The sequence below is a fragment of the Serinus canaria genome, chromosome 5, assembly GCF_022539315.1.
Source record: "Serinus canaria isolate serCan28SL12 chromosome 5, serCan2020, whole genome shotgun sequence".
NCBI classification, from domain to species: domain Eukaryota; kingdom Metazoa; phylum Chordata; class Aves; order Passeriformes; family Fringillidae; genus Serinus; species Serinus canaria.
The window spans coordinates 21865069-21891030 of record NC_066319.1 but is presented as its reverse complement, the minus strand read 5'-3'; the positions used below and the strand labels follow the sequence as shown (position 1 = coordinate 21891030).

General features: G+C 43.2%; 2 protein-coding genes across 5 annotated transcripts in view; one reads left to right on the top strand and one right to left on the bottom strand.

Annotated features, from left to right (window-relative positions):
* Positions 1 to 7216, top strand: part of ALX4 (ALX homeobox 4) — a 44645-nt gene extending 37429 nt beyond the window's left edge. For 3 of the 4 annotated variants that reach the window (XM_050974827.1, XM_050974825.1, XM_050974826.1), the window contains one exon: positions 1733 to 7215. In XM_050974827.1, the coding sequence (XP_050830784.1) occupies positions 1733 to 2056 (324 nt within the window). In that variant the 3' untranslated portion in view covers positions 2057 to 7215. Of the gene's footprint in view, positions 1 to 1732 lie in introns of all 4 variants that reach the window. The other variant, XM_009102141.4, reaches the window with a different exon arrangement.
* A 5137-nt stretch (positions 7217 to 12353) lies between these two features.
* Positions 12354 to 25962, bottom strand: part of EXT2 (exostosin glycosyltransferase 2) — a 72713-nt gene continuing 59104 nt past the window's right edge. The window contains exons 11-14 of the mRNA XM_030240143.2: positions 23082 to 23225; positions 22430 to 22558; positions 21168 to 21250; positions 12354 to 15128 (exon numbers count right to left, since the gene is read on the bottom strand). Coding sequence (XP_030096003.1) covers positions 14990 to 15128; positions 21168 to 21250; positions 22430 to 22558; positions 23082 to 23225 — 495 coding nt within the window. The 3' untranslated portion in view covers positions 12354 to 14989. The remainder of the gene's footprint in view (positions 15129 to 21167; positions 21251 to 22429; positions 22559 to 23081; positions 23226 to 25962) is intronic.

Here is a 25962-nt window from a genome sequence, read left to right as displayed (position 1 = left end):
AATCCAATAGGCTAATTCATGCCTAAAGAATAGCAGATCCCAGGGAGGCTTCCTGTGACCGCGTCTGGTTTCGATGCCCCTTGGACATGGTGGTTGGATAAAAGCATTTTTCCCCTGACAAACTCCCACAGCAATCTCCCAGTGATGGGCTGTGGTACACATAGCACACTTGGCGACATCTGGGGATGCTTTCCAAGGGAGTTGTAGATTTATGCTCCACAGGAAGAAGGGAGGAGAGCAGCCTTGTTGGGGTACCTGAGGCTGCTTCTGAGTCCTATTGAAACCGTTCCTGCCCTGACCCTGGAAGCAAGTGACAGGCTTGTCTTTCCTCCTTAGCTTCCTGTCTTGGGAAACCTGTCAGCACAATAGCCTCCTAAATATTGGGCCCGGTCCAGTTTCACAACACTTCAGACCATGCCAGGCAGACTGGGGTTTGCTAGCTCCAGGCCTAGGCTGTGCCCCAGAAAGCACTCCCGCCTTCCTCTACTCCTCTTCCCACCACCCAGAATTTGCTCAAGGGCACAATTCTGTAGGCATGATGCTCTGAAACTGACTGTCCTCACAGATCTGCTGGAAGCGACCCCCTCCCTGACACCCTGTCTGTCAGCTGCCTCCCCAGCCAGTGCTGTACCAATGCTATCCTGCAGCAGAGCCGGGAGTGTTTGACCTCTCTCCCGCTTGGCGTCTCCCATAAACTGAACAAGAAACCCTTTTGAAACAGCTGAGATGCCAAAGCAGCTTTTCAAGCAGAGAACACTCTCAGAAGCCTTTTTAGCATGTCCTTCTCCTGCCTTTGTAACTTACACTGCTCTCTCCCTCCATACTGCCCTCCTCTCCCAGCACAAGAGATCAAAATTTGAAAAGCAATTTGCAGGACGTAAGAGATCAGAGAGGGCCCAAGGGCAAGCAGTGGAAAGGGGCAGTGGGATGAAGGGCCCTTTGCTCTCTTGCTCCAGCCAGCTGCTCATCTCCTCCCTGCTGTCATCCTGCATGCCCACGTGTCCCCCTGCTGCAGCACACCTATTCCCACTGCCAAACACTGAGCCCTCCTCTCTTCTTCTGCAATACCATTTTATGAGTAGCACTGCAGGATCCCAGATTGTCTCTCGAGGTGGCCCTGCAGGGCTCTGCTCTGCAGCTGAGTGGGCAATGCTGCCGGGATGGGCCCTGCTGGGGGAGAAGGGCAGTGAAGCTGCCTGCGCTGGGGGCTCAGCTCCGACAGGCATGTCTGTGTGGTACAAAACAGCCCTTGCCTAGGCAAAGCTGCCCGGAGCTGGAGAAGGATGGTGGATGAGCAGCCTCACAGCACCGCTTGCTGCCTGATCCCTCCGTAATGAGTAGGACCACAGAAACACCACGGATGACACAAAGCTTTCTCTGCTGAGAAAAGTGCTCATAGTACAAAAAAAGTAAAAAGTGTCTGGGAGAGGAATAAATAAACAGATGCTATGGCAGAGAAGGAGCACAGTCCTGCTCCCTGTGAGTAATCCTGCTGCACTCCCTGGCCCTGTCCAGGCTGGCATACAGTTTTGGAGTGGATTTGCCGGCTGCAGCAGGGCTGAGGGTGCTGCCGCTGGCAGGGGCCGGCAGACGGGACCGCATGCCCGTCTCGCCGGCTGCGCCTCCGCTCGGTGCTCTGCCAGGCCGGGGCTGGACACAGTCCATTCCCGCAGGCCAGCTGCCCAAAATATCCTGCATGGGGCAGCCCTGACGCTTCTTTTCCCACCCCCAGATCCAGAACCCCTCTTGGATTGGCAACAATGGAGCAGCCTCCCCTGTGCCTGCCTGCGTGGTCCCCTGCGAGACGGTGCCCTCCTGCATGTCCCCCCATGCTCACCCCCATGCGGCCGGCGGTGTCTCCGAGTTCCTTGGAGTCTCCGGGCCCGGTAGCCACGTGGGACAGACTCACATGGGTGGCCTCTTCGGCACGGCCGGGATGAGCCCCAGCCTCAATGGCTACGAGCTGAACAGCGAGCCGGACCGCAAGACCTCCAGCATCGCTGCCCTGAGGATGAAAGCAAAGGAGCACAGCGCCGCAATCTCCTGGGCGACATGACAGGGCTGCAGCCCGGTGCCCGCCAGACACGGAGAGAGCTCCTGGGGACAGCCCAGTAAATCCATCCGCCTGGACTCCTGACAGCAGTTGCCTCCTCGGGGATCTGAATGCAGCACTTTTAGCTACCCTAGGCATATAAAGTACATATGTTAATGTAAGTGGAGTGTTTCCAGCATGAACGTGGCAGCTCCCAGCTTCCTGGGATCAGGCAGGGAGAGGGAGGCTGTGGAGCAGCACCTCTTCCATCAAGATCTGGGATGGGATGCATCCCTTCTCACTGCCACCTCCCCAACAACCTGGGCATTTTTTCTTTCCGCTGTTTTTTCTGACACCAGACATGCCTTTCCAAAGAGCAAGAGCCCACTGGCCTTTCAGCAGCTTTTCCCATCCCACCACCCACCCACACACACTCACACACACACTCACACACACATATTCTGCCCTGGGCAAGGGACTGGATGGGGACTCTGGCACCAGCAAAGAGACTCTCTCACACTGCCAACATCATTTTAGTGGGAGCTACAACTTCCCACAGCTGAGGGGGGAACAGGGCTGGGAAGATAACTGAAGCTAGAAAAAAGGCAGCAGTAGTCCACCTCCTTCTACCCTGCTCCCACTCCATCTTGTACTCTGAGATGAAGCAGAGTTGTAGGGGCCTGTGAAGGGGATGCCCCTCGACCCACCATAGCATGGTGTTATCATGCTGAGAGTCTTTGCCAGCTCTCTGGTGACCTAGATGGAGATACACCCCAGCAAACAAAAGCTTTCCAGCATGGCTCAATGCCGCAGGCTGGGCTTTGCCTGGGCTTTGCTTTCCCTAGTCATGCTCTATGTTGAGCCTCACAAGCATGGTGGTACAGGAAAAGATTTTCTCTGTCTTTCACTGGGTCAGGAATAATTATCTTCAGTTTAGAGACAGCAGCTCTGGCAGGGAGGCACAACTGCTATGTAAATCTGCAAGTCCCCAGAAAGACTGCTCTAAGAAAGAGCTCAAGAACTAGCACACCACCACGGTGGCACAAGGCCACCAGATTCCTCATACATCTCATCCTGGGGTCAGACATGTGCAATGACAGGCCCTCCCTCAGCCCTCCACCCCAGTGCCCTGCTGCACCAGGGACAGCAAAGGAAACAGGCTGGGGAGGGGCTCAGGGGAGAACAAGGTGGTACTGCCCCATCTCCAGCCACCTCAGATCCTCTTCATTTGCAGAGGAAGTAGAAGAGACCAGAGCTTCTCTGGTTTGTGTGAACCAACATATCTCTCTGCTTTTCCATCCCAGTGCTCTTACCTGCACAGAGCTGTTAAGTAACATCTCCTTTGCAAGGCTAAACCTTTTACAAGTTTTTCAGTGACCACAGTGCATGGAGTAATTTTGGAACATCCTTTTACCCCTCTGAAGTACCTCCAAGGAGAAGCTGAAAGTCAGTTGAGTACTACCAGCCACACAGTGTGGCTCTGCAAGCTGGGCTTGAGCTGGGGTAGCCATCTCCAAGATTTGCAAGGGAACTACAGCATACTACTCCCCGAAAAACTAGTTTGTCACCCTGCCCTCTTTCCTCATGCTCAGGGGATCTTGTGGTTTAAGGTCCAGGAATATCTAGTGGTCTTGGAAAAAGTTCCAAATAAGCTACAACCAAATGTCCAGCTTCAGGTTAATGAGCCATACAAGTATTTCCATAGTGCCTAGACTGTCAATACACTTCCTTAATGACACACTATTGCTAGGTCAAAAGTAGTACATTTACTGGAATAAAAAAAACCCAGTAGTGCTGTTTCTGTTCTCTCCTCAGAAATGCTGAGATGCATTCTCTGCTGTGCACAGGGAGCCAGCATGCATTTCACAACATCATCTGCATAACCAGGGCCTCTCCCATCACAAGCAGCCAGGATTTACATCCCAGCCTAAACATTCAGCTGAGACCTCAGGCATGGTGGCTTAGATGCTGAAAGTGATGCTGATCACCGAACCAGGCAGGATCATGCTGACCAGTTGGAGGTGTGTACATCCCCACTGGGTACCCCAGAAGCCACTGAGCTTCCCAGCTACCCAGGGACTGGTGGCAGGAGGCCATTTGTCCATCAGATTTGTGCAGGCAGCTGGGCACAGTGTTGAGCTTTTTCCCAGGTACACTGGAGATCTTGATGCTTCGCAATGTCAGCAAGCAATCAGTCTAGGGCTGCTGCCTGAAGAGTCCAGTACTATTGCTGACAAGGGAAATTAGCAACAAAGAGAGCTAAGGAGAGGGCAGTGGGGCAGGCAGGCATATGGGGACAGGTCTCACTTAGCCTGCAAGCTCTAAAGGCAGCTCCAGTGGAGGGCTGTATCTATTCAAGAGCTTAGCTGCATTCCCTACTGAAGTTAAAAGATAGCTTTTCCTCACAGACTTCCACGGGGCCAGTATTTCATCTGAGCTGTTTAACAGCCCAGAGGATTAAGTGCTGTATCCCTGTCTTGTTAGAGAGAGAGAGGAGAGTCTCCTGGCAGCAGACTTGGCATTTAGAGAAGCTTGGCCCCCACTTTCTCTCACCTTAAAATTCATGTGGAAAGCACATGTTGGATTCAGTCTAATTTAAACACCAGTGTGCATGCCCAGCCCTCAGCCTGCCTGAAAACACCACGAGGCAAGGGGAATATTGTTCCCTGGACCCCCTTGTGCAGGGCTCCCTCCCCACATCCAGCTGCAGGCAGCCCCACTGCCCATTGGGCTCTGCCTCACCTCCCTGGGTGCTGCTGCCCTTCCAGCACAGTCCCCTGTACCCACACTTCTGGGTAATGCTGGAAGGGGTGTCCCTCCCAAACCCTCAAAAGCAGTTGTTCTGCTAGTTTTTAAGCTACATGCATCTGTACTTCAAACACATTAAAAAAATTAATTTAAAAGGGTTTTTAAAACTAGCTGTTAAATTAACATGAAAAACTGTATAAATATATATATATACTTATATATATGTGTATATATATATATATATGTCTGTATATCTTAACCTAGCCAGCCTACAGCTACTGCATTTCTTAAAGGTCACAGGGTCAGTGCTGATCTTGCAATCTCATGATACCATGATGATTCCTTTTTTAATTATTATTGTTGTTATTTTAATACTTTTCAATTCTATTTATGACTTTCTTCTCTATTTATTTCTTATTTAGTATTTTACTCCTATCAATACATTGAATCACAATTCCCTGGCTTGGACTTGCCTTCAAGGCTGCAAGCTTTATCCCCATCCACCACCAAAATGTCTCACAAGCATCAGCCATCCCAACACCTGCCATGCCCATGCTGGCATCCTCTGTGGGTGCAGCCCAGCAAACTGGGCTCACACAGATTCTCCCTCCAGCCTCATGGAAGGAGGAGCAAAACATTTCTCCCAAGCAGTCCTGGCTATGCAGCAGGTATTCTTCAAGGTGGCTGCCTTATGTTGCCCATGGCTGGGAATCCCAGAGATGTCCCAGAGCTTTGAGACCAGGAGGATGTAAATAGCAAGAGCAGCACGGGTTCCTGGCACTGGCTTAAAAGTAGTTGGGTCCCACTCACTGCCAAGCACTTGGAGGCACTTCTTGCCTACAAGCAGTAGTTAGTGCTTTGGTAGCAATTGAAACAAGTGGGGAACTAGACTTGGGCTTGCTGGGCCCTGCGGGGTCTGGTCCAGACTCTTAGGGCTGCTGTGCCTCAACAAGCTCCTGGAGAGGGGCTGGGTCAGCCCCCTGGCACATCACCTACTGCCAGCAGTGCCACCCACCTGCACCCCCATCAGGCTCTCCATCAGGCTCCAGTTGCCCCCTCCAGGATATGCTACCCAGCTCAGGTCTCACTGCCCCAGCACCTACCTGGGTAGAGCCTACAGGGAGGAAGACCAAGACAGCAAAATAAAAAGAGAACCACCCTCCCTCTCCTCTAAAATCCCCGCGCAGGCTGTGAGCGAGCGCCCATCCCTGCCGGAATGCACATCCCTGCCGGGTGACACGTCCTTGCTGCATCACGCCTGGCCTGAGCCATGGCATGGGCAGGGTGTTAGGGAAAGGCCACACGCAGTGACAATGTGTCACGTGTGAGGTTGCAGAGCTGCAGCACACATGGCTTCACCTGCCCCATCAGCCTGGGGGATGCATCACCAGCCTGGTCCAGGAGTACCCCGTGTGCTGCCCAGCAGGGCTGCCTGCTGGTTTCCTCCTGCACTGGAGGTGTTTGGGGGTGGGGAGGCGCGTTCCCCTGATTCCCAGAGTACACTCAGACCGGGCAGCACATTGTGAAACACTCTCCAAACAAACTAAGGCAAAAAGGTAGTTTCTTGGAAAAGGATTGAAAAATAATCAAGCAGAAGCAGAGCCCCATGTTTATTTTGCTGCTCTGACTGACACAGCAAAAAGCAAACAGACCGAGGGAGAAATTAAACCCAAATGGGAAGGGAGTGGAATTGGATGGAAAGTCATTCAGTCCTTTGCAGCTTCCCGAAGGGAGCTGGGAGGAGGTGAGGGAGCAGCCTTACACCCCCTTAACTCTTTGCTGGTAACATGGTTCTCCACTCCCCCCACATAGCTAGGTAGGTAGGTAGAGCTAGGACTTTTATACTACTGATTTTGAAGGACAGTTTTCAATGTATAATAATATATCAGTTTAGGTGTGCAGTGCTTGAAAGAGAGACTGGGAGAAAGAAAGAAAACAAACCTCAATCAATATTATTGGTTTTTTGTTGTAAAATATTGTAACCTTGTATAAATGCTACCTTTTTTTTTTTTTTTTTTCTCTTTAGCTTAACGGCCTGGGGTAGAACATTTAAAAAAAATAAAAAAGTTTTAAAAATGTTCAGGAAAAAAAAGAATAAAAAAAATCATTTTAAATGTTGCCACATGAGGTTTGTGCCATGCGATGTTATTGCCTATGCAACCATGTATTACCAGTTCATTACAGTGGAATATTAAAAAAGAACAAATGGTCTTGCAGCTTGATTCTTTTTAACTTTTTTGGAAGTAAGTTATTGCACTTGCAGCTTTCTTTTCTTTCTTTTTTTTTTTTTTTTTTTTTTTGGAGGTGAAGGGCTGGAATTTCCAGTCACCAATTTTTAGTTTTCCAGGTTTTGAAAGGAGTGAGAAGGTCCCTGCTTCCCAGACACCCTGGCCAAGGGGGCACAAACACTGTTGTTGTTTTGGTTTGCAATAAACTCCTTCTCTTCTCTCCTCTCAACTGCAATCTGCCTGGTTTGTTCCTGACTCATGACAGATGAAATGCGATCAGAGGGGCCTCCAAAATCTCACGTTAATTGAAGCTGGCAAAAAATACTAACAGTGCCCTTTTGAACTGCTGACGCAGTCCAGAATGGATTAGCCGGGGGTAGATTAACAACAGGTGGCAGCTCACGGGCTGCTGCCTCTGCCGTACAAAGCGCTGGGTAGGAGCCAGCGGGCGGGCACAGGAGCGCCCCGCTGCCTCCGGGAGCGCCCCGCTGCCTCCGGGAGCGCCTCGGCACCGCTCGGCACCCTGGCCATGGGCTGGAGAGCAGGATGGTCTCCTTGGCTTACTGCTCTGCAGTGGCTGCTTCAGCAGAGCTTAAGCCTCAAAGGGCTCCTGCAGGTCTTCCAGCCTTTCTCAAGCAGTCCTTCATGAGGCAGCCGGTAATCACAGCTGACACAGGGAGAAGCTGACTTGGCAACAAGAGGCCGTAGAACTGGGGACCCTCAGCTCCCCATGCTCTTGCACCACCCCTTTTACATAGCACAGTCATGCTCGGGGCACCAAGCACAAGGTCTCTTGAAACCCTAGGAGAAGACACCTGGGGCTGGCAGCGTTTCCCATATTCCCACAGGCCATCACACTCCCTCCCCTCCTAGCTCCACTTTAGCAGAGGCATCCAAGCCTCACCCATCCTCTTCTCCTCTGTGCGTCTGCAGGGTTTCCCAGAAGTGCCTGCCTGCAGCCAGAGGCTGCTCAGTGGGCTGTGGGGCAGACTGAGCCCTCTGGGTTTCACTGGTCCCCACACAAAGGGAAGGGTTTGTCTGGGCGCCACCAGTTCACAGGGCACAGCTCTTGTCCCACTGCAGGGAAATCTGTGTTTCGTGAGGCCCCTTTCTGTTGCTTGCGCTCCATCAATAAACTCAGCTGCAAAACTGTTTCCTTCAGACTGCCAGACCCACCAGCACTGGGACCAGTAAGAGTCAAGTCCCTGTGCCCAGATGCTGGGTGGACTGGAAAGGGTCTTTCTTGCTCAGGCAAAGCTGAGAAGGTGCCCAGCAACTGCCAGCAACCCACCAAGATACACAGAGCCCCTCTGGCCTTTCCATCATTTGTCTGGGAGCATCAGCTTGCTTCAGATGGTGCATGGCTGTTTTCTATCTCACAAAGAAATGGATAATGCAGGTGCTGTTGCAAGCCTATCCATTCCTCTCACTTGTAGGAGAAAAATTCCTTCCCTCCCCAAGCACTCAAAGCCAGATTCTCCAGATGTTGGCAAAGTTCAGAGTGTTGAGAGCCTAAAGCCAGTTTCAGTAACATCCTGCTTGTATGGGTTTACATCAGAAATTGCTCCTGGCCTAAATGATGCCAAAGAACTAGAGTCTCTCTCTAAACTAGATAGTGGCAGAACCCAGATTAGAAATGTGCATTTTCCTCTTGAAGCTGCACCTTTTTAGTGGAGTTACAGGAGTTATTTAAAACACATGGAAAAATTTCTCTCTGGGAGATGTGGCTACAGCTCCTAGGTTAACGTGTTCCTTCTCTGCTGGAGAATATGGCTTTGAGGCAGGGCAAAGTTCAGGCAGTTTAAATGAAAAACAATTTTTTATTCCTGTAAACTAAACAGATTTGCCTTTTTTTCTTCCTCTTTTTAAAAGCAGGTTATTAACCTTTAAGCAGATGGATGTTCAATAATCTTCTCATTGGCAAGGAAGGTAACAGCCATGCAAGGTGCATCTACTTATGGCCAGCTGGAGCCCACATGTAAAGGTGTTGCATTTAATCTGAGACAAACAAGTGTTTATTATTTGTGAAAGGATCTTCCACTTTCTCTTGCTTTGCAGTTCGTAACTTACTCACAGGGCAAAGACAGATGCTCTGAGTTAGCAATCTGCTCCTTCTGCTGTAGCCTTACTGAATTCCTGGATCTCATTTTACGGTCCTTTCTCCTTAAAACCTTTTCCCCTCCCTGTTTGTATGAAGTGTGGCAAAGCAGTTATTGTTCCCATCAGTCTGCAGCTGAAGGCACCCTGCACTAACTGTGGCCAGCACCCAGCTGAGACCTGCCCCTCCCCTTCAAAGAGAAGTTTCACAAAAGAAGGACCTGTAAGTTTACTAACAGCCAGCCAAGCAGGTGAGAAACAATGGTTTTCTTGAGTGTATGGCACATATATACATGGGCATGTGGGAGGGAACACAGCCAGTGGCTTGAAAAGCTCAGGTATCTTTCCAAGGCATTATGGGATTATCTCCTGGATGAGCATGAGGTATTCACACAGGGCAGCTGGATATCTGTAAGTAGCACTTTGTTCAGTCAGTCCCTTCAGTCAATAAGCTTTTTATTTTTACAGGTTCCCATCACTGCATAGAATGGAAAGGAGGGGCTAAAAGAGATAAGCTTCATTCTTAAAAGCACAGGATGCAACAGAAACCTCCTAATGACACATGGAAAACTTCATGTAGGTCTGCATATCCTAAGTTCTTCATGCCTGCATTAGTCAAATCATCCAGCTTTGACCTTTGTCCAGCACCTCTCAACTGAAATTTAGGTTAAAAATCTAATAGATGTGACTTAATAATTATGCTGGTATTTTCTTAGTCACAACATCCCCCCTGTACAGAGTCTGGTACTGAGCACTGACACAAGTTTATAGACCTAATAAAATCATAACCGAGTTGCACTGATCTCTTGAGTTGGTATGCTTGTATGGAGCAGGAGCACTTCCTGTTTATGCAAGTAAACAGGCATTTAGCATGACTAAAGGAAATTTGAAGGACAATTAGGGGATCCTTTTCCAGACAAATGAAGACAGCAAACAGGCAACCTTGCAGGAAGAACCTTTGAGCAGCGCTGTTTTCAGTCGGAAAACTCCCTTCGTGCTGCTAGCTCCAAGCCAGTCCACATAATTGCCTCAATTGTCCCTGTTATCCTTTAATGGGAAACATAACTCACTTTCAAAGCAACCACAAGAAGCTGCAGACAGGGGAATCCTGAAGATCAGCAGAGGTGGGACTGCATTACAGCCATTTCCACCAGGCTGAAATTACACAGAGTGCACCAGGAATGTCTCTAAATGGCTTCAAGCCAGGGCCCGCTGTAGCCTGCTGATTCTTAAAGTCAAGGCTAACAGTCCTCTGCCTTGGTAGTGAGGAATCCAAAACTCCAAACAAGCAACAATTCAGACAAAAGTGTAGCTGTTTTGCTAAATCCCAGGCTTTGGATACTGGTGTTCAATCCATTTTTACCCACACATCTCCAAAGGGAATCCGACTGCCTCTCTCTGTTTCCTTATCTGCAGCTACAAGTAAGAGGCTGACCTTACCCATGCAGGAGGACCATAAAGCTCAATTTCTTGCACTTAGATACAGCAGTGGCAGCCATCATAAAAAGAACTTATACTATCCTACAGGCACTCCCAACAGCCTGAGATGCAACTTAAGGACCTATGACTCAAGAGTAAAGCAAACGTGTTCTACCTGAATTTTCTGCTAAGCAAATGCTACCTCTGTCACATGCCAATGTTAGCAAGAGGTTTGAAGTGACCACCTGCTCATGGGGTAACTTGCAGATCCTATTTGTATTATGTTTGGTATTTTCTGCCAGGTTTTGACAGAAATTATTATTTTCAGCCTAAAAATTGAAATGAAAAGGCAGTATAGGCAAAAATACTTGCCAGGATTTGCTCTGCTCTTCTCAGCTCTTTAGGATCAGACTGAAGTTAGCAACTGGACCAACTGAAATTGGGAAATTGCCCATTTTCTAGCACAGATTAAGTCAAACATAAGTTTGCAGAATTTTTTTTTTTGTGATTCAAGTACATGGATGAGACTACCTCCAATGACAAGAACTACACAGTTTACATTTTAGTTCACAAAAGAATATGTTTTGCAGTAGTCATAATAAAATTTAAGGATGCAAATCTTCAAAGAGAAAGATGAAAAAAATTCATATTCACTCTGTCTGATCCCATTTTTTCATCAGCACCATCAATTTTAGATTTTCTTCCATGTATCATGCTTTAGTTGTGAGAGCAGCTTCCAAGTAAGAGGGCTGGACAGATTTATGCAGTACCCTTTAACCATCTTTCCTGCTCAAAAGATGCTCTACCTGTGAGAAGTACCCAAGGTATCAGACATTCGTTATGGAGGGCGTTCATATCAGATCTTGGAGGTATATTTAACATTAAAGTTGCCCTTCTAAAACCATTTTCACGTGTCTCAGTATAGCATCTTTTTACACTCACCAACACAGCCTAAAACAAAAATGAGTCAGAAATACTGAGCATCACTTAAATCCCACCTCACAATTATTTTGACATCTGTGTCTCCAAAGTCCTTGAGTTTATAAGGCCCTTAAATGGATAATTAAGAGGGATAAACTTGTTGCTGGAGTAAAGCATATTTGAACCACACCAGCAGAAGCATGATGGATAGTAGGAGGTTCCAGAGCAGGAGCTAGAGATGGAAGGACAGAGTCATTCAAAACATTAGGGCCTGAGTCTTCACATCCTGTAATAAGACAGTGAAGCTGTGAGGAAGAAATAACTCTTGCATTATAGGAAGAGTTAGTGTTGCTAAAAATGCATCCTTAGGACTCCCCACGACTGGCAGAGCAGCCCCTGCAGCACACTCCCCCTTGCTACGCATAAGCAGCAAGGCGTGCCATGCACACCCTGCCCTTTGGCAGCATGATCCACAGAGCTTCTAGAAACAAAAAGCTGCCACCACATTGGATTCCACAATCTCAGTGACTCAGCCAAAGATCTCTTCTCAAAAGCACAGTTATTTAACATCTGCTGTATCTCTCTGCAAGAAAAAAAAAAAAGAAAAAAAAAAATCTGATCCATATTTCTCCAAGATAAATGCTATTGTCAAATCTTGGCAGAAAATTAGAGTAACAACTACTCTCCCCAAAAGGTGACTGGGATGCAGACCAAACTTCTGTTTTCAAGACAACCACCAAACTCCAGTTATGGGAAAGACAAAATATTGACAGATCTTTCTGAAGCGCATTGTGGATATTCAAGTTTAACACAGATTTATGTAGTAAAAGAGCTTGTCACTGAAATTCTCCCTTCTGAATTAATTCATGTTTCCTTGTGCCCCTCCAGAATTGAAATACAATAAACACTCATGTGACTGAATTTTTAATATACAATTATCAAGCTTTTTTGGATATCATATATACAATGTAAAGTTAAAAATTCTCTTAATTTAAAGATTGACAAAACTCCCATTGTAAATCAGACATACAATTACATCTTACCTTTACAGAATTTGCATCAAGAACATCACAATAATAAATGCAGAGAGCAAGTAAGTAGGCAATTTTACAATTTTCCTTTATGGTCAATTGCCCAATTTTCTCCATGGCACTAAACAGAGACAAATGGGGTTGTAAATGAGCTAGCCCTATAAAAGCAACTGTAAAAGGCCAAAGGATAAAACATAATTGTTAGGGGTCACTGGACATTTTGTGCAAGGGGAAACTACTCAGATGCTCCTGGATGCAGACACAAGGATATGTTACCTTTTTACTGACTGGAGATTATACCTCAGCTTAGCAGGACTGGTTTGGCTGTCTACATCGAAAAATATTTGACCAAGTGTTTCAAGTCCTCAGTGTCTTTTAAGACTGTGCAAAACAAACCTTTTACTGGTTTACTGAGAAAGAATCAAAAAATCACAGAAGCTTCACAACTCTGTAAGGAAGGTGTTATAACTCAGTTAAGCTGCTAGGGCCTGCCAAGCTGAGATCAGCTCCAAAAGGACAGCTAAAACTGACTACTGCACTGTTACAGCTACCCTTTCAAAGCAAACTTCTCAAGGGAAATATGCTGGTATCTCCTGACGCTCAAGCACCAGCACATAAATCAATGGGAAGATTCAAAAAGAAGGTTCATGTTAATAAACCTGAAAGGCTGCAAAGGAGATATAATGAGTAACAAACCTTCCTCTCTCTTGTGATAGCCACTGTGCAGACAGCAGTTGTCACTACAACAGCTATCCCTTTAGCTCCCATAGCAACTCAGGAATGAAACAAAGAGTGCAGCAAAAAACATTTACTAGTAATTAAACACTCCCAGAGAGTCAGATGATACAGTTTACAGGCACATCCCAGGGAGGTTATGAAGTGAAGCATCCCCTCAAAGCTATTGTTCCAATATGATTTTTATTCACAGCACATCCACTGCATTGGGCAATAAGATAAGTCTTAGTGGGGGTGAGACAAATAGGAGCAGATGTTTCCTGTTTCTAGCCTGACTTTCATTTGGTTTCTGTCATTGCTGCGTTTCCAGTTTAGGAGAGGGGGTGAACCATGATGTCTAACACTTGTCCTATTGTTTGGGGTTTGGCAAATCTGAGGAATAAGGTTGCTTGCACTGTAACAGAAAAACAGCCCATCAAGTAGGATGTGTCTGTAATCAGCAGCAACAGCGGTTTCAAAAGACAGTGAAATCACACTTATCTAGTAACAAGCATTTTATCAATGGAGCTAGAAAAGAGATTGCATTCTCAGCCCAACTTAGGAACCCTACTAATACTAAAGGGCAAGAGTAACAGTCCAAGCAACTTTATTTCTAATTTTGTTGCATTTCATTTTCTCATTCAGTTTCACTTCAGTATGGAGAAACAATTCAAATGTCCCTAAGAAATGTAAATCTTCTCTAAAAGACTTCCTAAGCTGTATGTTTCTGCCTGTGGCAATGGGTTCCTTAAATTACAACCAAAGACACAACAGTTTTCCAACAATGGTAACTTACAGGAGTTTGTAAGTGTGTATTAACAGTGTCTTACACATACACATGTGCCTGTGCATTGAAGCTGCAACTGGGAAGTTCTGCAAATATAGGTGTTTTACAAATTAGTACACTGCTTGCTGAAGAGGATTCAGCCATGAAAAACTTATTTCCCTACGGAGGGCTACAAAGTAAAAGTGTAACCTGATTCCTGGTTTTATAATGAAGATAAAAAATATAAGAAGACTAAGGACAAATAATTTTCTGTATAATACAACTAGTTCTGGTAGAGAGTCAGAGTCTTTTACATGAGTGCAGCAGAAAACCTGAGATTTACACAGGAAGTGCAGCAATTGCAGCTCTGTCCTGCAGGTCTCTGCTTTGAAGGAGAGTATTGTCTCAGCTGCTGTGTCTCCATCTCCACCAAAATAATAATTTAAGTAACACAAATTGCTTTGCTCTTTAAACTAGCTGAAAACAGACAGAATTTTGTTTGTGATGTTGTAAAAAAATAAACATTTGTCTCCTATTGCTGAAGAAAATATTTTTTACAATTACTTAAGACAACACTTATAGCTCAAAAGACAGAGGCCCACCAGCCACACAGAAAATAAACTCCTCCCAAAAGAGAACAGCTCTACATGGCAGACAGTTGCTTTGAATGGATGGATGCTCACTAACCAGAGAGCCTGCAGCACATTTGATAGAAGAGGTCAGTCATGCCTGTCAGACCACAGAGAGCAAGATTCTGTTTTATTCTTCCAGATGCATAGCCTCCTCTGGACAAAAGTGTGTGTTTGACATTTTTTGGAGAACTCACAAATAGATTCAATTCTCTGCGAGCAACACAGAAGCAGTTGTCCAGATTTCAAACACAACTTTGTGCAATGTAAAAGGAAGACAACAACAATAATTCCCATCTTTCTCAGATGCAACCCACTTTCTAGCAAGTTTTGTCTTCAGGGCCTTATATTCCTCATAGCACCTTTTCAGCTGTTGTTTTCCTCATGGAGGTTTGTCTCACTCTTTACAAGCTGCCAATATTGGGAAAGCTCTTCAGTTTCTCAGGAAAGTCATCTTTGTACAGGACGGGGTCAGCACGATGCTCCACCACTTTGAGAGGCATGGTCCCAAAGACAGAAGCAAACTTATTGATGCATTCAGATCTGGGGAAAAGGAAAGCAATACAATTAAGAACTCCAACAACTAGGCTGGCTACCAACTCCCACACCAAAATAACTGGTAGAAACCTTCCCTCTTGCACTTGGAAGTATTTCAGCCATGCTGGCTACTAATAAATAAAAAGAGAGCCTCACTGCAGAGAGAACAGAAAAGAAGCTGGTGTTCTTTGATTTATCCATTTAATCAGAGACGAGCAAGGGGATGCTGGCAGCAGCACATGTGCACATGGAGGTCAAAGCTTCCCTTCTCCCTCCCCCTAGAATTCCAGTCATTCTTAAAGCAATGTACATGCTGTAAACCAGAACAGATTAACTGCCAACATGTCTCTTAAAGGGCCACTGTTGGGTCAATTTCGTTTATAATGAAGGTTTTGCAAAAACCAAGGCTTTGTGAAAACAGAATTCTAAAAACAAAAAGTCTGTCTTTTTTCAGGCTTCTTCAGAAGCTCTATCTTTTCCCACAAAAAATAAACATGCCTCAGAGAATAGGCAGAGCTGATTGTACTGTAATTTAAAGGTGAAGCTGAATTAAACTATAAAATGAAACAAACTAACTATTTAGACAAGGAAAATAAACTAAAGATATATTGAGCAATAAGACATCACATTAGCACAAAAAAACTGGACCACTGATGACTCTTTCAGTTTAAATAATCTCAGGTGTCAGTAATGTGGAAAAGAACTGCCATGTTGTTCACAAAACAAGCAAACAGATGTTTAACCATTACATTGCTCCTTTAACTTTTTCATTGAAGGGTGCTTTACCTGTGGAAGCAAGGCAGAGAAAAACCTGGCTCATCTCACCTCAGCCAATGCTCAGCTAACTTTAGCTGCCTGCTACATAAAACCGCTTTTAAGGAATTCAGATTCCAAGAGTCATGACAACAGCTCCCTGCACGTAACAGAGAGCTACAAGAAAGCAGGTGACATTTATTTTGCCATTCAAAAGGGAAAACAAAGAAGTGAGCACTGTGACTCAGCTACAGAGACTGGAGTGCTGCAGGCACAGTGGCAGAGCAGGTCTCTCGCTCTCAAACCACTGCACCCTCTCCCGACCCCTTTGAAGGGTTAGGGGGTCACCATGGCTCCAGGATAATTTTCTTCATCAGGACCTGGTCAATCACACCAACTGACTGTGACAGTTCTGTGATGGGGACTGCTCCACACTGCCCCAAACACTCTTTTGAAGTAGACGGGACAGCAAGAGTAGTTTTCAAAATTATTTCCTCAAGCACATAGCTGTTTCAGGCTATAAGGGTCATCATTCAGACCATTTTCTGCCCTAAGAAAAGTGTCAGAAAACTACTTCATATGAAGGGATGCTTGAATAAAATATTAATGCAGGTAAATGCAGATGCTTTACTTTCTGCTACTTTCCCATCCTCTCGTACTTCATCCTACCTCATACCTTCCTATCTTCTCATCCAAATCATTGGGACCACAAACAAAAGAAAAGGAATTCAGAGTATAAGAGAAAACCATGTACAGTGGGATACAACCTCTACTCCTGTGACAAGCACTATCTGTAGCACAGATCTGAAATAGCAAAGGAGCCACCAGTGAGGACTTAAGAGAAGATCCAGGTAGCTATTCAGTAATCTGCAATAACAAAGTGAACCATCAAGAGAATAAGATTTGGACCACAGGCACTGAAAGGTTCACTGCAGTAGTTCCTGCAGGCAGCCAGAACTGTGTTTTCTCCAGGAACATTAAGCAATTTCTGTTGCTTCCAGAGGATGCCCACTGTGAGATATCTTAAACACATCTGATTTTTAGATAAAGTCAGACTTTCAAATAATCTGTTACTTGTAAGAAATGTGGTTAACTAATCTATGATGTGTATTGGAGAAGCCTTATGGCAGGAAAACCACAAACTTCACAAGCAAGGAGGTAGACGCACTGGGAGATGTGCATGTGAGAGGTTTGCACAGCTGCTGGCCTTCACTGGTTTCTGGAATACAAGAATATTTTTAGTCTACTGCCTTTGCCAGTAATGACTGAAAGACATTGTAATATAACAGCTGCTTGGTGGCTGGTGTGAAATGAATTTGTTATCTCAGCCTACTGCCTGTCAGGCAGGTGTCCACATCAGAGCAGCCATTGTCACAACCGGAACTAAGTGACACCCTCAGAGCAAAAGACAAAACTAAATGGATAGGGCAGACAAAATTGACCTCTTCCTTCCAGAGGTTATACTCCCAAATCAAAATTGAGGTCTTATGACAAAATATCAAGATGGGATCCTTCTACAGCTGAACTTATTTTGGTGGCAAGTCCATTTAAGTCAGACAGTACAATATCTTTAACCACCAAGAAACCATTTCATTGTTAAAGAAATGGCAAAAATTAAAAACTGAAAAATTAGTATGTTCCAAACAGTATGGCTGAAGCAGAAGTTAGCCCTCCACAAACAAATATCAAATTCAAAGATCAGAAACAGGCTTTTTAAAAGGAAATAAATGCCATGCACAAGCCAGAAAATACATTTGAAAGAAAGACACTTTCCAAAAATTTCATCTCTAGCATGGAGCTAAATCACTTGAATTCTAAAGTCCTTGCCACTTTTGGACAATATAAACCAGAAGGGATATCTAGAACATTAAACACTGAAAATTAGGTAGCCAAGAGAATGTAATGTCATCTCAATATGGAAGGAAGATGTTTCTCTTAGTTGTGTCAATAGTTTTTCAAATTCAAAGTAACAGAGGCATGTTTGCTTCCAAGTATTATTTTTTTCCTTGCATTGCTGACAACATGCGGTCATGCTCAGCTCAATAAGACATTAGGATTGTGTGAACTCAGAAACTGAGAGCCCCATTGCCCCTGGATGAACTTGGTGTTTGTTAAGGTCTCTCTTAATCAGGCTCCTCACTGCTATAATTCAACTATCTTTTTGGCAGGGTAACCCTGTACCTGCAACCTTTGGCCAACTGTGACCTGGGCAGTTTGCCTCTTAGGGAAACAGCTTCCTATGTTGACTCTGACAAATACTTACATGCCCTAAATAAAACACTGCTGTTATTGTGGCTGCAGAAGCAGCAGAGCCCTTTGCTATATTTACTGTACTGGCAGTTGCCCTCTAGATTGCATTTTAAAGAATTGTCCATTTTTGAGAGCCAGATGCAAAGATGCTAAAGGCAGTAAACTTGTTGCTATTTAAACACCTGTAAATACAAGGATTATGAGACCTTCCTGCAGTTTCTTCTGTGACCTGATGTAAACGCTAACCTAGGGCAAGAAGGGAATTCTTGGTTCAAAGTTTTCTTCAGTTTATATATTTTAATGATGGAGTTTGATAACCCTGGGGACTAAAGTCTTCTATTTATCTAAAATAAATTAGACAGCAAGAAGAATAGCAAAGTTGGCTTTCCCATGATTCAGTGTATTGCTAAAGTAATACAATTTGTTAATAAGAGACAGAGTTCAACTGTACCATCTTCCTTTATCTCCAATGAACGAGTCAAAATGCCCAACAAAACCAGTAAGTTACATATCTTTCTTGGACAGGTCTCCACAACTGACTTCTCAAACCTTTTCCATTTACAAAAACCAACAGGCAGTTGCTGGGCATCCCTCTGCTATTTCTGGACCAGAAACCTAACACTAAATGCTGTGCATGTATGTGGCAACCCTGATAAACTGTTTCACAAACAGTAGGTTGATCCTGGGATATCTGGGCAAGTAAAGAGCTCAGACTACCTGTTTGTTATCTGAATGCTAGAAAGCAAGGAGTCAGGCACTTGGGGAAGCTGCAAGTAAAGCTGATAATGGCTCTTTGCCTGACACCTCAGGTATTGTTCTTGATACCCAACACTGTAAAGATATCAGTACAAAGTTATTCTTTTATAAATGACAAGGATTCCCTGATGCATGCACTTTTTTTCATTCAGCTTCTCTCCTGACCCTGAAAATAGTGAATAGATTGGATGGATAGATTGGATGGATGGATGGATGGATGGATGGATGGATGGATGGATGGATGGATGGATGGATGGATGGATGGACGGATATGAGAGCCTTACTCACTGCCAAGTTACGAAAATTTGCTCTAGGAGTTGTTACTTTTTATTATCCACTTTAAATGAATATCTAGCATACAAGATTCAAAAAAATTAACCCTTTCAGATTCTCAAATAGCTCCCTTATATTTAGGTAGATGATAACACAGGGCAAGAAGGCATTAGGCGTAGGAAGCAGTTTCAGTATGATAATTAAGGATTTTTAAAATCAAGTCTGAATATACCTAAACTGTATATCTCTCCAGATTCTCCTGCACTCAGACTCTATCTCAGCATGTACTTCTTTGGCTGGTCAAATAAAAGTATGTGGATTTGCAATCCATCTAACACTTCCCACAACCCAGTATTCCCCACTTTTCAAAATTACAGACAAGCAAAACAACAGTTTAAACATGTTCTCAATAAACCGTCAGTGACACTTTACTCTGAGGATACAAGAACTGCTATAGACATGGAAACATGACCTTTACCCAGCATATTAATGCACTTCAAGGCAAAGAGCAATTTTTTCATCTTTTGTTTTCACAGCATTTGCCTTAATGAGAACCTAGTTCATACCTAAATTCCCACGTGTTGTTGTAGCACTACTACTATGACCACAGGAAAGCTTAACTGGCTTGGGCAGTCCATCCCGTAAGCCAGGTCAGAATTGTTAGATATGAGGGAACCTTTTGTGCTTCCCTTTTAGCTAACATTTAAGATCTACAAAATTTCCCACCCCTTTCTCAAGTATTTTCCTGCAGAGTAATTTTTACCATCTTAATGGAATATGTTTTACTTCTGAGTTGCATAGTCCTTTTTATAATTCAGTCTTATTAAAGCCCATACAACACTTAAAATTTTCTGATTTCTGCAGAGAAGGACAGAAAAAAGTTCACTGTTAAAATGATAAGTGTCTTACTAATGACTAGTAAGAAAACCATGTTATACCTCTACATGCAAATCTGAAATAGCTTGTTTTAAATACAGGTCAGGTTGTTTCTTTTTTGGTCACTTCTTCAAATCAAAAATGTTGGAAGAGACCTTTAAGATCATTAAGTCCAACTGTCTGTATCTTCTTGTGACTTCTTCCCCCTGCTTACCTACCTCATCAGTTCTATTGTTGGAAATAATTTTTCCCAAAGCTTGCAGGAGAGATGCAACAGCCCAAGAAGCCTAAAGTGAGATGCCTTAATTGGTCCTAAATATCAGGTTAATTCCACCTAATAACTGGTATGAACATTTATTGTCAGATAGCCCATTTCAAACATGGGTAATGAACAGCTTTGTAAAATGAAGAAACTTCCCCTGATTTCACAAATTCAGAAGCCAAGGCAGAAAGAAGCCTAGGGTCTTGGTCAAGGCTGGAAAGCCTCTTACTGTAAAGCAGGGAATGCAAATATCACACTTACAAACTTTCAGTATTTCACTCTAAGCATTCACTGCCTTTCCAAATGCATACTTCATTTCAAAACTAAATTTTCAGGAGAAATATAATTATGCTGCCATTGTTAAAAAATGCAACATGGAATTGTGCAACAAATGCCCTTCACTAGTGGAAGCAATGTGCTTCACAATCCTTAGAAATAAGGCAATGTACAAATATCACTTCAAATTATTTTATTAATAATTTATATCCTTTCTGCTCTTTGGTAAGGTACCAATTGTTTTGTTTTAAAAAAGAATTAATAATTATTACAGTTGATATTTCACGGCAATCAGAAATGTGGTATTACTGACAGCACTGCCTACCAAGAACCTCAACTTCATACATCTGTCCTATAAGCTTTACAGCAAGGCTGATAAAAATTGTACCCTTCTAAAGTCCTTTTTTGTAGTAGTCTACCTTTCAGTGACACATCACCCATCACAGGAATAACTTCTGTTGATGGAATCCATGTAACATTCTTTCAAAATTAGTAATTTATAAAAACACTATCATTTTTGATCCTAATTTAATGAGACACAGGATAAGATTCTAGGGATCAGAACAAGACAATCAGAGAAATAGAGAGTGGTCACTCACCTTTCCACCATGTGTGTCTGGTCCAGTGATAACCCATCAATTGCTGTGCATTCTGGACATTTGAACTTCTTTCGTGGGGTCACCTGCAGAAAGACACGCCAGATATTATCAAATATCAACAGAAGGGACATTAATCTCCTTGCACAGAGAGCAGTGCAATACCTCTGAACATGCCTGCAGTGTAAGCTGAGCTGTCTAAAAAAGAGGGGGTGTACAAAAAAAAAAAAAAAAAAGCCACTCTATTCCTCCATTCAGCTCCATCTGGCCCGGCTGACTGCAAAATTCACAGGGGCCCAATAAAAACGGCTTGGAGGGTTTTTTCCTTCTGTAACTGAAAAGAAGTGGCGATGACAAGCTCCTTAATTCCTGTTTAATGACTGTTTTCTCACTGCCAAGGTCCCTGTATAAACACCATTTGTTCTTGCAGCCATAACAGCGATGAAATATAGCTTCCCATACTTCACCGTAACGTTAATCCAACAGGCGCTCTTTCGCTCTCTCCAGCTAAGAGCTGACTGGCAAACCCTGCAAGACTCTCCGAATCGCACAGAGGTGCCAAATTACTCTGCTCTGCCCTCATACAGCTCGGAAACTTTTTCAGCTAAAGCACACACTTTATCTTCTAAAGACTTTTCTAGGAACTGCAGCCACCAGTCCCAGTAAATGATGATGGACAGAAGGGAGAACGGGCCCTGCTAATTGAAGTAATGCCTGGTGGCCTCTAAATCTCATTCCAAGTTGACACACTTTGAAATGAATGTACAGAGTGAATGTCTAGACCTGAAAACGTGTCGAAACATGTCAGGAAATTAATTCAGGGATAAAAAGTTCATTTAAAGCTGATCTTGCAATTAATGTTCTTGCAATTAACATTCCTATAAATCAGCTGTTGTCAGGCCACGATAGAGTGAGCTGTGGACAGTTGGCAATTTCTTTCCTCTAGCAATCTCAAATAGTTAAAATATATGTCTGTGGGCCTGTACATATACACACGTAAGTACAGCTGTCATTTAAATTATCTTTTTTATAGCTCATCTAGATGGTTAAAATAACCACCAGAAACAACTGGTAAAAAATAATTCTGTTCTCAGTTAACATAAAAACTTTACCAGAAGGGCTTTTCTACCATGAGAAAGAGACCAAGATACCATACTGGGAGAAAATGAGAGAAAAGGGAGAATTAAGTAACATATTGAAGTCTACTGAATTTAAGTATGTAACTCATATTTTTTAATTTTGTAAAGATAAATGCAAAGCCCCACCTTAATGACTGATTTTCCAGTGACATTTGCTACTAGAAAATTCATGGCAATATCTTCACAATTCATATGAGCATCCACCCAATTCTTGATGTCTCCAGGCATCTTATAGGTGTAAAGATAGTTGAAATACTGCAGAGAAGAGAGTGAGAGAAAGAAGAGAATTTTAAATATAGATACAGTAACTACAAGACTAAATATTTCAGTCATGGAAGGGTAGGCAGCTAAGTGATAGTGCCTTCAGACAAGAACTACTTCAGCAGATAGAAAACAATTTTTGGGTGCTAAACTGCTTATTATTCCTTTCCTGACCACCACACAAACTTCATTAAAATTGCTTCTTTTTTCTGAACCTACCAGCGACAAAGCTACATTCCTGGCAAAATTTGCTATGTACTTTCAGGTCATGCAAACTGTCAGGAGTTTTGTAAGATCATAAAGATAAGAAATGGTTTTATTTCATTGGCAGAGACAAATCAGTGGTTTTCACAGCAACTGAAAGAGGTCTAGGGAAAGTTTGCAATCAGTTCTACAACTGTTTTAAAGAACATAAGCATAGCACCACAAAAACTGATGACAGAACAATGACAGAAGCACGTGCAGATCTTTTTTAATGTCCCCATCGTACATTAGTGCAGTGCAAGTTGTATATCACCTTGTGATAAAAGGCTGCCCCAGTGAGCACCATTGAGACTTCATTGGTCCATTCTGATTCATATTTCCATTTGTTCATCTCATGGTCCCAAAGATGCAGGCGACCTGGATATCCAACCAACCTGTCAGGGAACTCACGCCAGACCTGAAGAAAAAAAAAACGTTGACATGCTGTTAACCAGGCCTGCACAGAAAGCAAATGCAACACATCTGCTTTCTGCAAGGGTAGCAAATGCAACACATCTGCAAGGGTAGAGTTTCAGTGGGGCAAAGATCATGTAAATTCTTTTAAGTCCAAATTCTTGGAACAAAAAGTTGCCAGGAAGAAGTACAAAAAGCAGTAAGCTTTGCTGTGGAAGGACCCTACAACACAGAGAAGCCATGTCCCAGAGCAAAAGGCCACTAATGGACTACTAAAATAATTGTTATAGAGATACACAAATGGCTATTCAAAAAGATTTTAACTCTAACTAAACCCAAGCATGATTTAAATGAAACTTTTGATGTTAACTTCAGTAGATATGACTACAACCTAACTACTTTCACAGCTGGCTTCGAATCTAACCAACCTGCTTCCTTTGTCAGGAACTGGCTTAAATTTTAATATTTCTGGTATTCTTTAGTGGGTGCTTGGCTAAATGGAAGGCCTCTTTACCCTTGACTTGTTCCAGACAGCTGGATACAATCAAGATACCATCCTTGTCACTCCATACGTTATTTTACAGCTGACTACAGGATCAAATACAGTAGACAAGAACAAGAAGAAGGGCATCATTAACACAACCCCAGTTCTCCACACTGCTGGCCACATTAAATAATGGACAATTTTTGCATTAGAGAAAAAGGGAGGAAGGATTATAATTATTTAGAGGGGTCTGAATGCTGTTTGTGTGCTAAATACAATTTGTCTGCATTATTTGCAGACAAATTATTCAAAATTTGTCCCTTAATCCAAATAACTGCTAGGCTTGTTGGAAGAACGAGTCTTGACTCTGTAACATACAGTTAGGTTACAAGAGCTTCTGGTTTAGGTTGGTAATGTATAAACAAACTGATGCATATATAATGAAACTTTTGTATGCAAGATCAACAACAAGAACAAAGTACCTCAAAAATCCCGAAGGATCCCTTCACAAATTCTTTCATCTGTATGAAAGACAAGAGAACCCTACAGTTGAATGTACAGTAAAGGAAGTGTTATCTGGAATTCCACCATCCTGGAAATGTCACCCCATCAGCAGTTTACTTTAGCTACTTCTTGTGTCAGTGCATTTCAGCCAGGAGGACTGGACTATAAGGACTCTATGCAAGTATTCTGTCATAGGAAATATGATAAAACAGTTTTAAGTTACTGCTTCTGCATCTACATTTCTTCTATTTTTCATTACTATATACCTTTTCATCTATACATCTCAACACATTTTATTGCTGTCAGTTAATACAGCTTCAGAATCCCATGATGAGAGCAGTTATTATTTCAAACATCCAGATGAGGGAACTTGCCAAAATTATACAGGAAACAAGAATGGGAACCAGATCTTCTGACTCCTCGACTTCTATTTTATCCAGAAATCAATCTTTCTAGACAGTTCTAGGGCACAAGTACTGGGATAGTATTTAGATATGACAACGCTCCAACACAGAGGGTTCTTAAAAGCAGAGCTAACTTGGAACTGATGGAAGAGAATTCATAGGACACTTACAAGTTGGTGCCATAAGCTAATTAAAACAATACAGACTTCTGGCAGGCAAGCCAGTGAGCGCTTGAGATATCTATTTTGACATGATGTAGAAAACCTTAATAAAGAACACAAAACTAAATGTACGACACTCAAAAATTTATTCCTCACTCTCCAGGACTCAAAAATTTAATGATTTAGTTTTAAACCTGAATATTAAAATGTCTATCTCCCAGCTGTTGGAAGGCACCACCACATAAGCTACTGAGGCTCAACAAAGGATTTAATGGAACACTACAGATCTGCATCGTACTGGGCTAAGAGTTCTTGAAGAGGAAATGGCATGCATATTAACAGCAGCTGAAAGAAAGATTAAAGTCAGCTACTGCTTCCCATGGGAGTGCAGTGCCTTCTCAACACAGAACCCTGGAATCATAGCCCTTATAGTTTTTGCCCTTGGAGTCATCTTCAAGAGTCTAAATGACATAAAATAAAAGCCAACTATAATGCACATTACTCATGCAGATGTTCTTGTGTCACTCTAAATATCAACTCTACCCTGTAAAAAAATGTCCTGGCCTCTGAAATTTGTCAGTTCGATGCATCTAAAAAATAACTTTGGTGTTCTGAACAAAGATTCCCTTTAAAAGTAATGCTTTTGAAGTCAGTGGAAAAGCTTGGCTTTTTCACAATGTTCACCACTAGCTCATTCAATGGTAATTCTGGAAAGGCTCCCAGTGGCTCCATCCAGCTCATTGCCCAAATCCATACATATGCTTTTGCCAAAATTAATATATACAGCTACTGCATATAAGGAAGCTTTCAGAATAAAAATAGTGGTTATGATTCTAATACTACTCTCTATTTTGCATTACTGTCCATTTTCTTGTTTGATGGTTGCCTATAATTTATTAGTCTGTTAGGAGTACATTTTATTTTAGCCAGTGATCTTATTAGCTTTCTCAGACTAAGAAGGATGGCCTGCTTTAATACTGGTAAGGGAAACATCCAAGGAAAAACATTGCCAAGTGAAGAGGAGGTATGCTTATTTGCAGACAAGTCATTCCAAAGACTCTGGTAGTCAACCCTGAAGATAAATGTTTTTGGATGAAGCATCTCCCAGATGAAATGTCAAATAGAAGTTCTGAGTTAGTAGTTTTACTAAAAGTCTTGTAAGGAAAACCAAAAGGAAATGATAGTAAT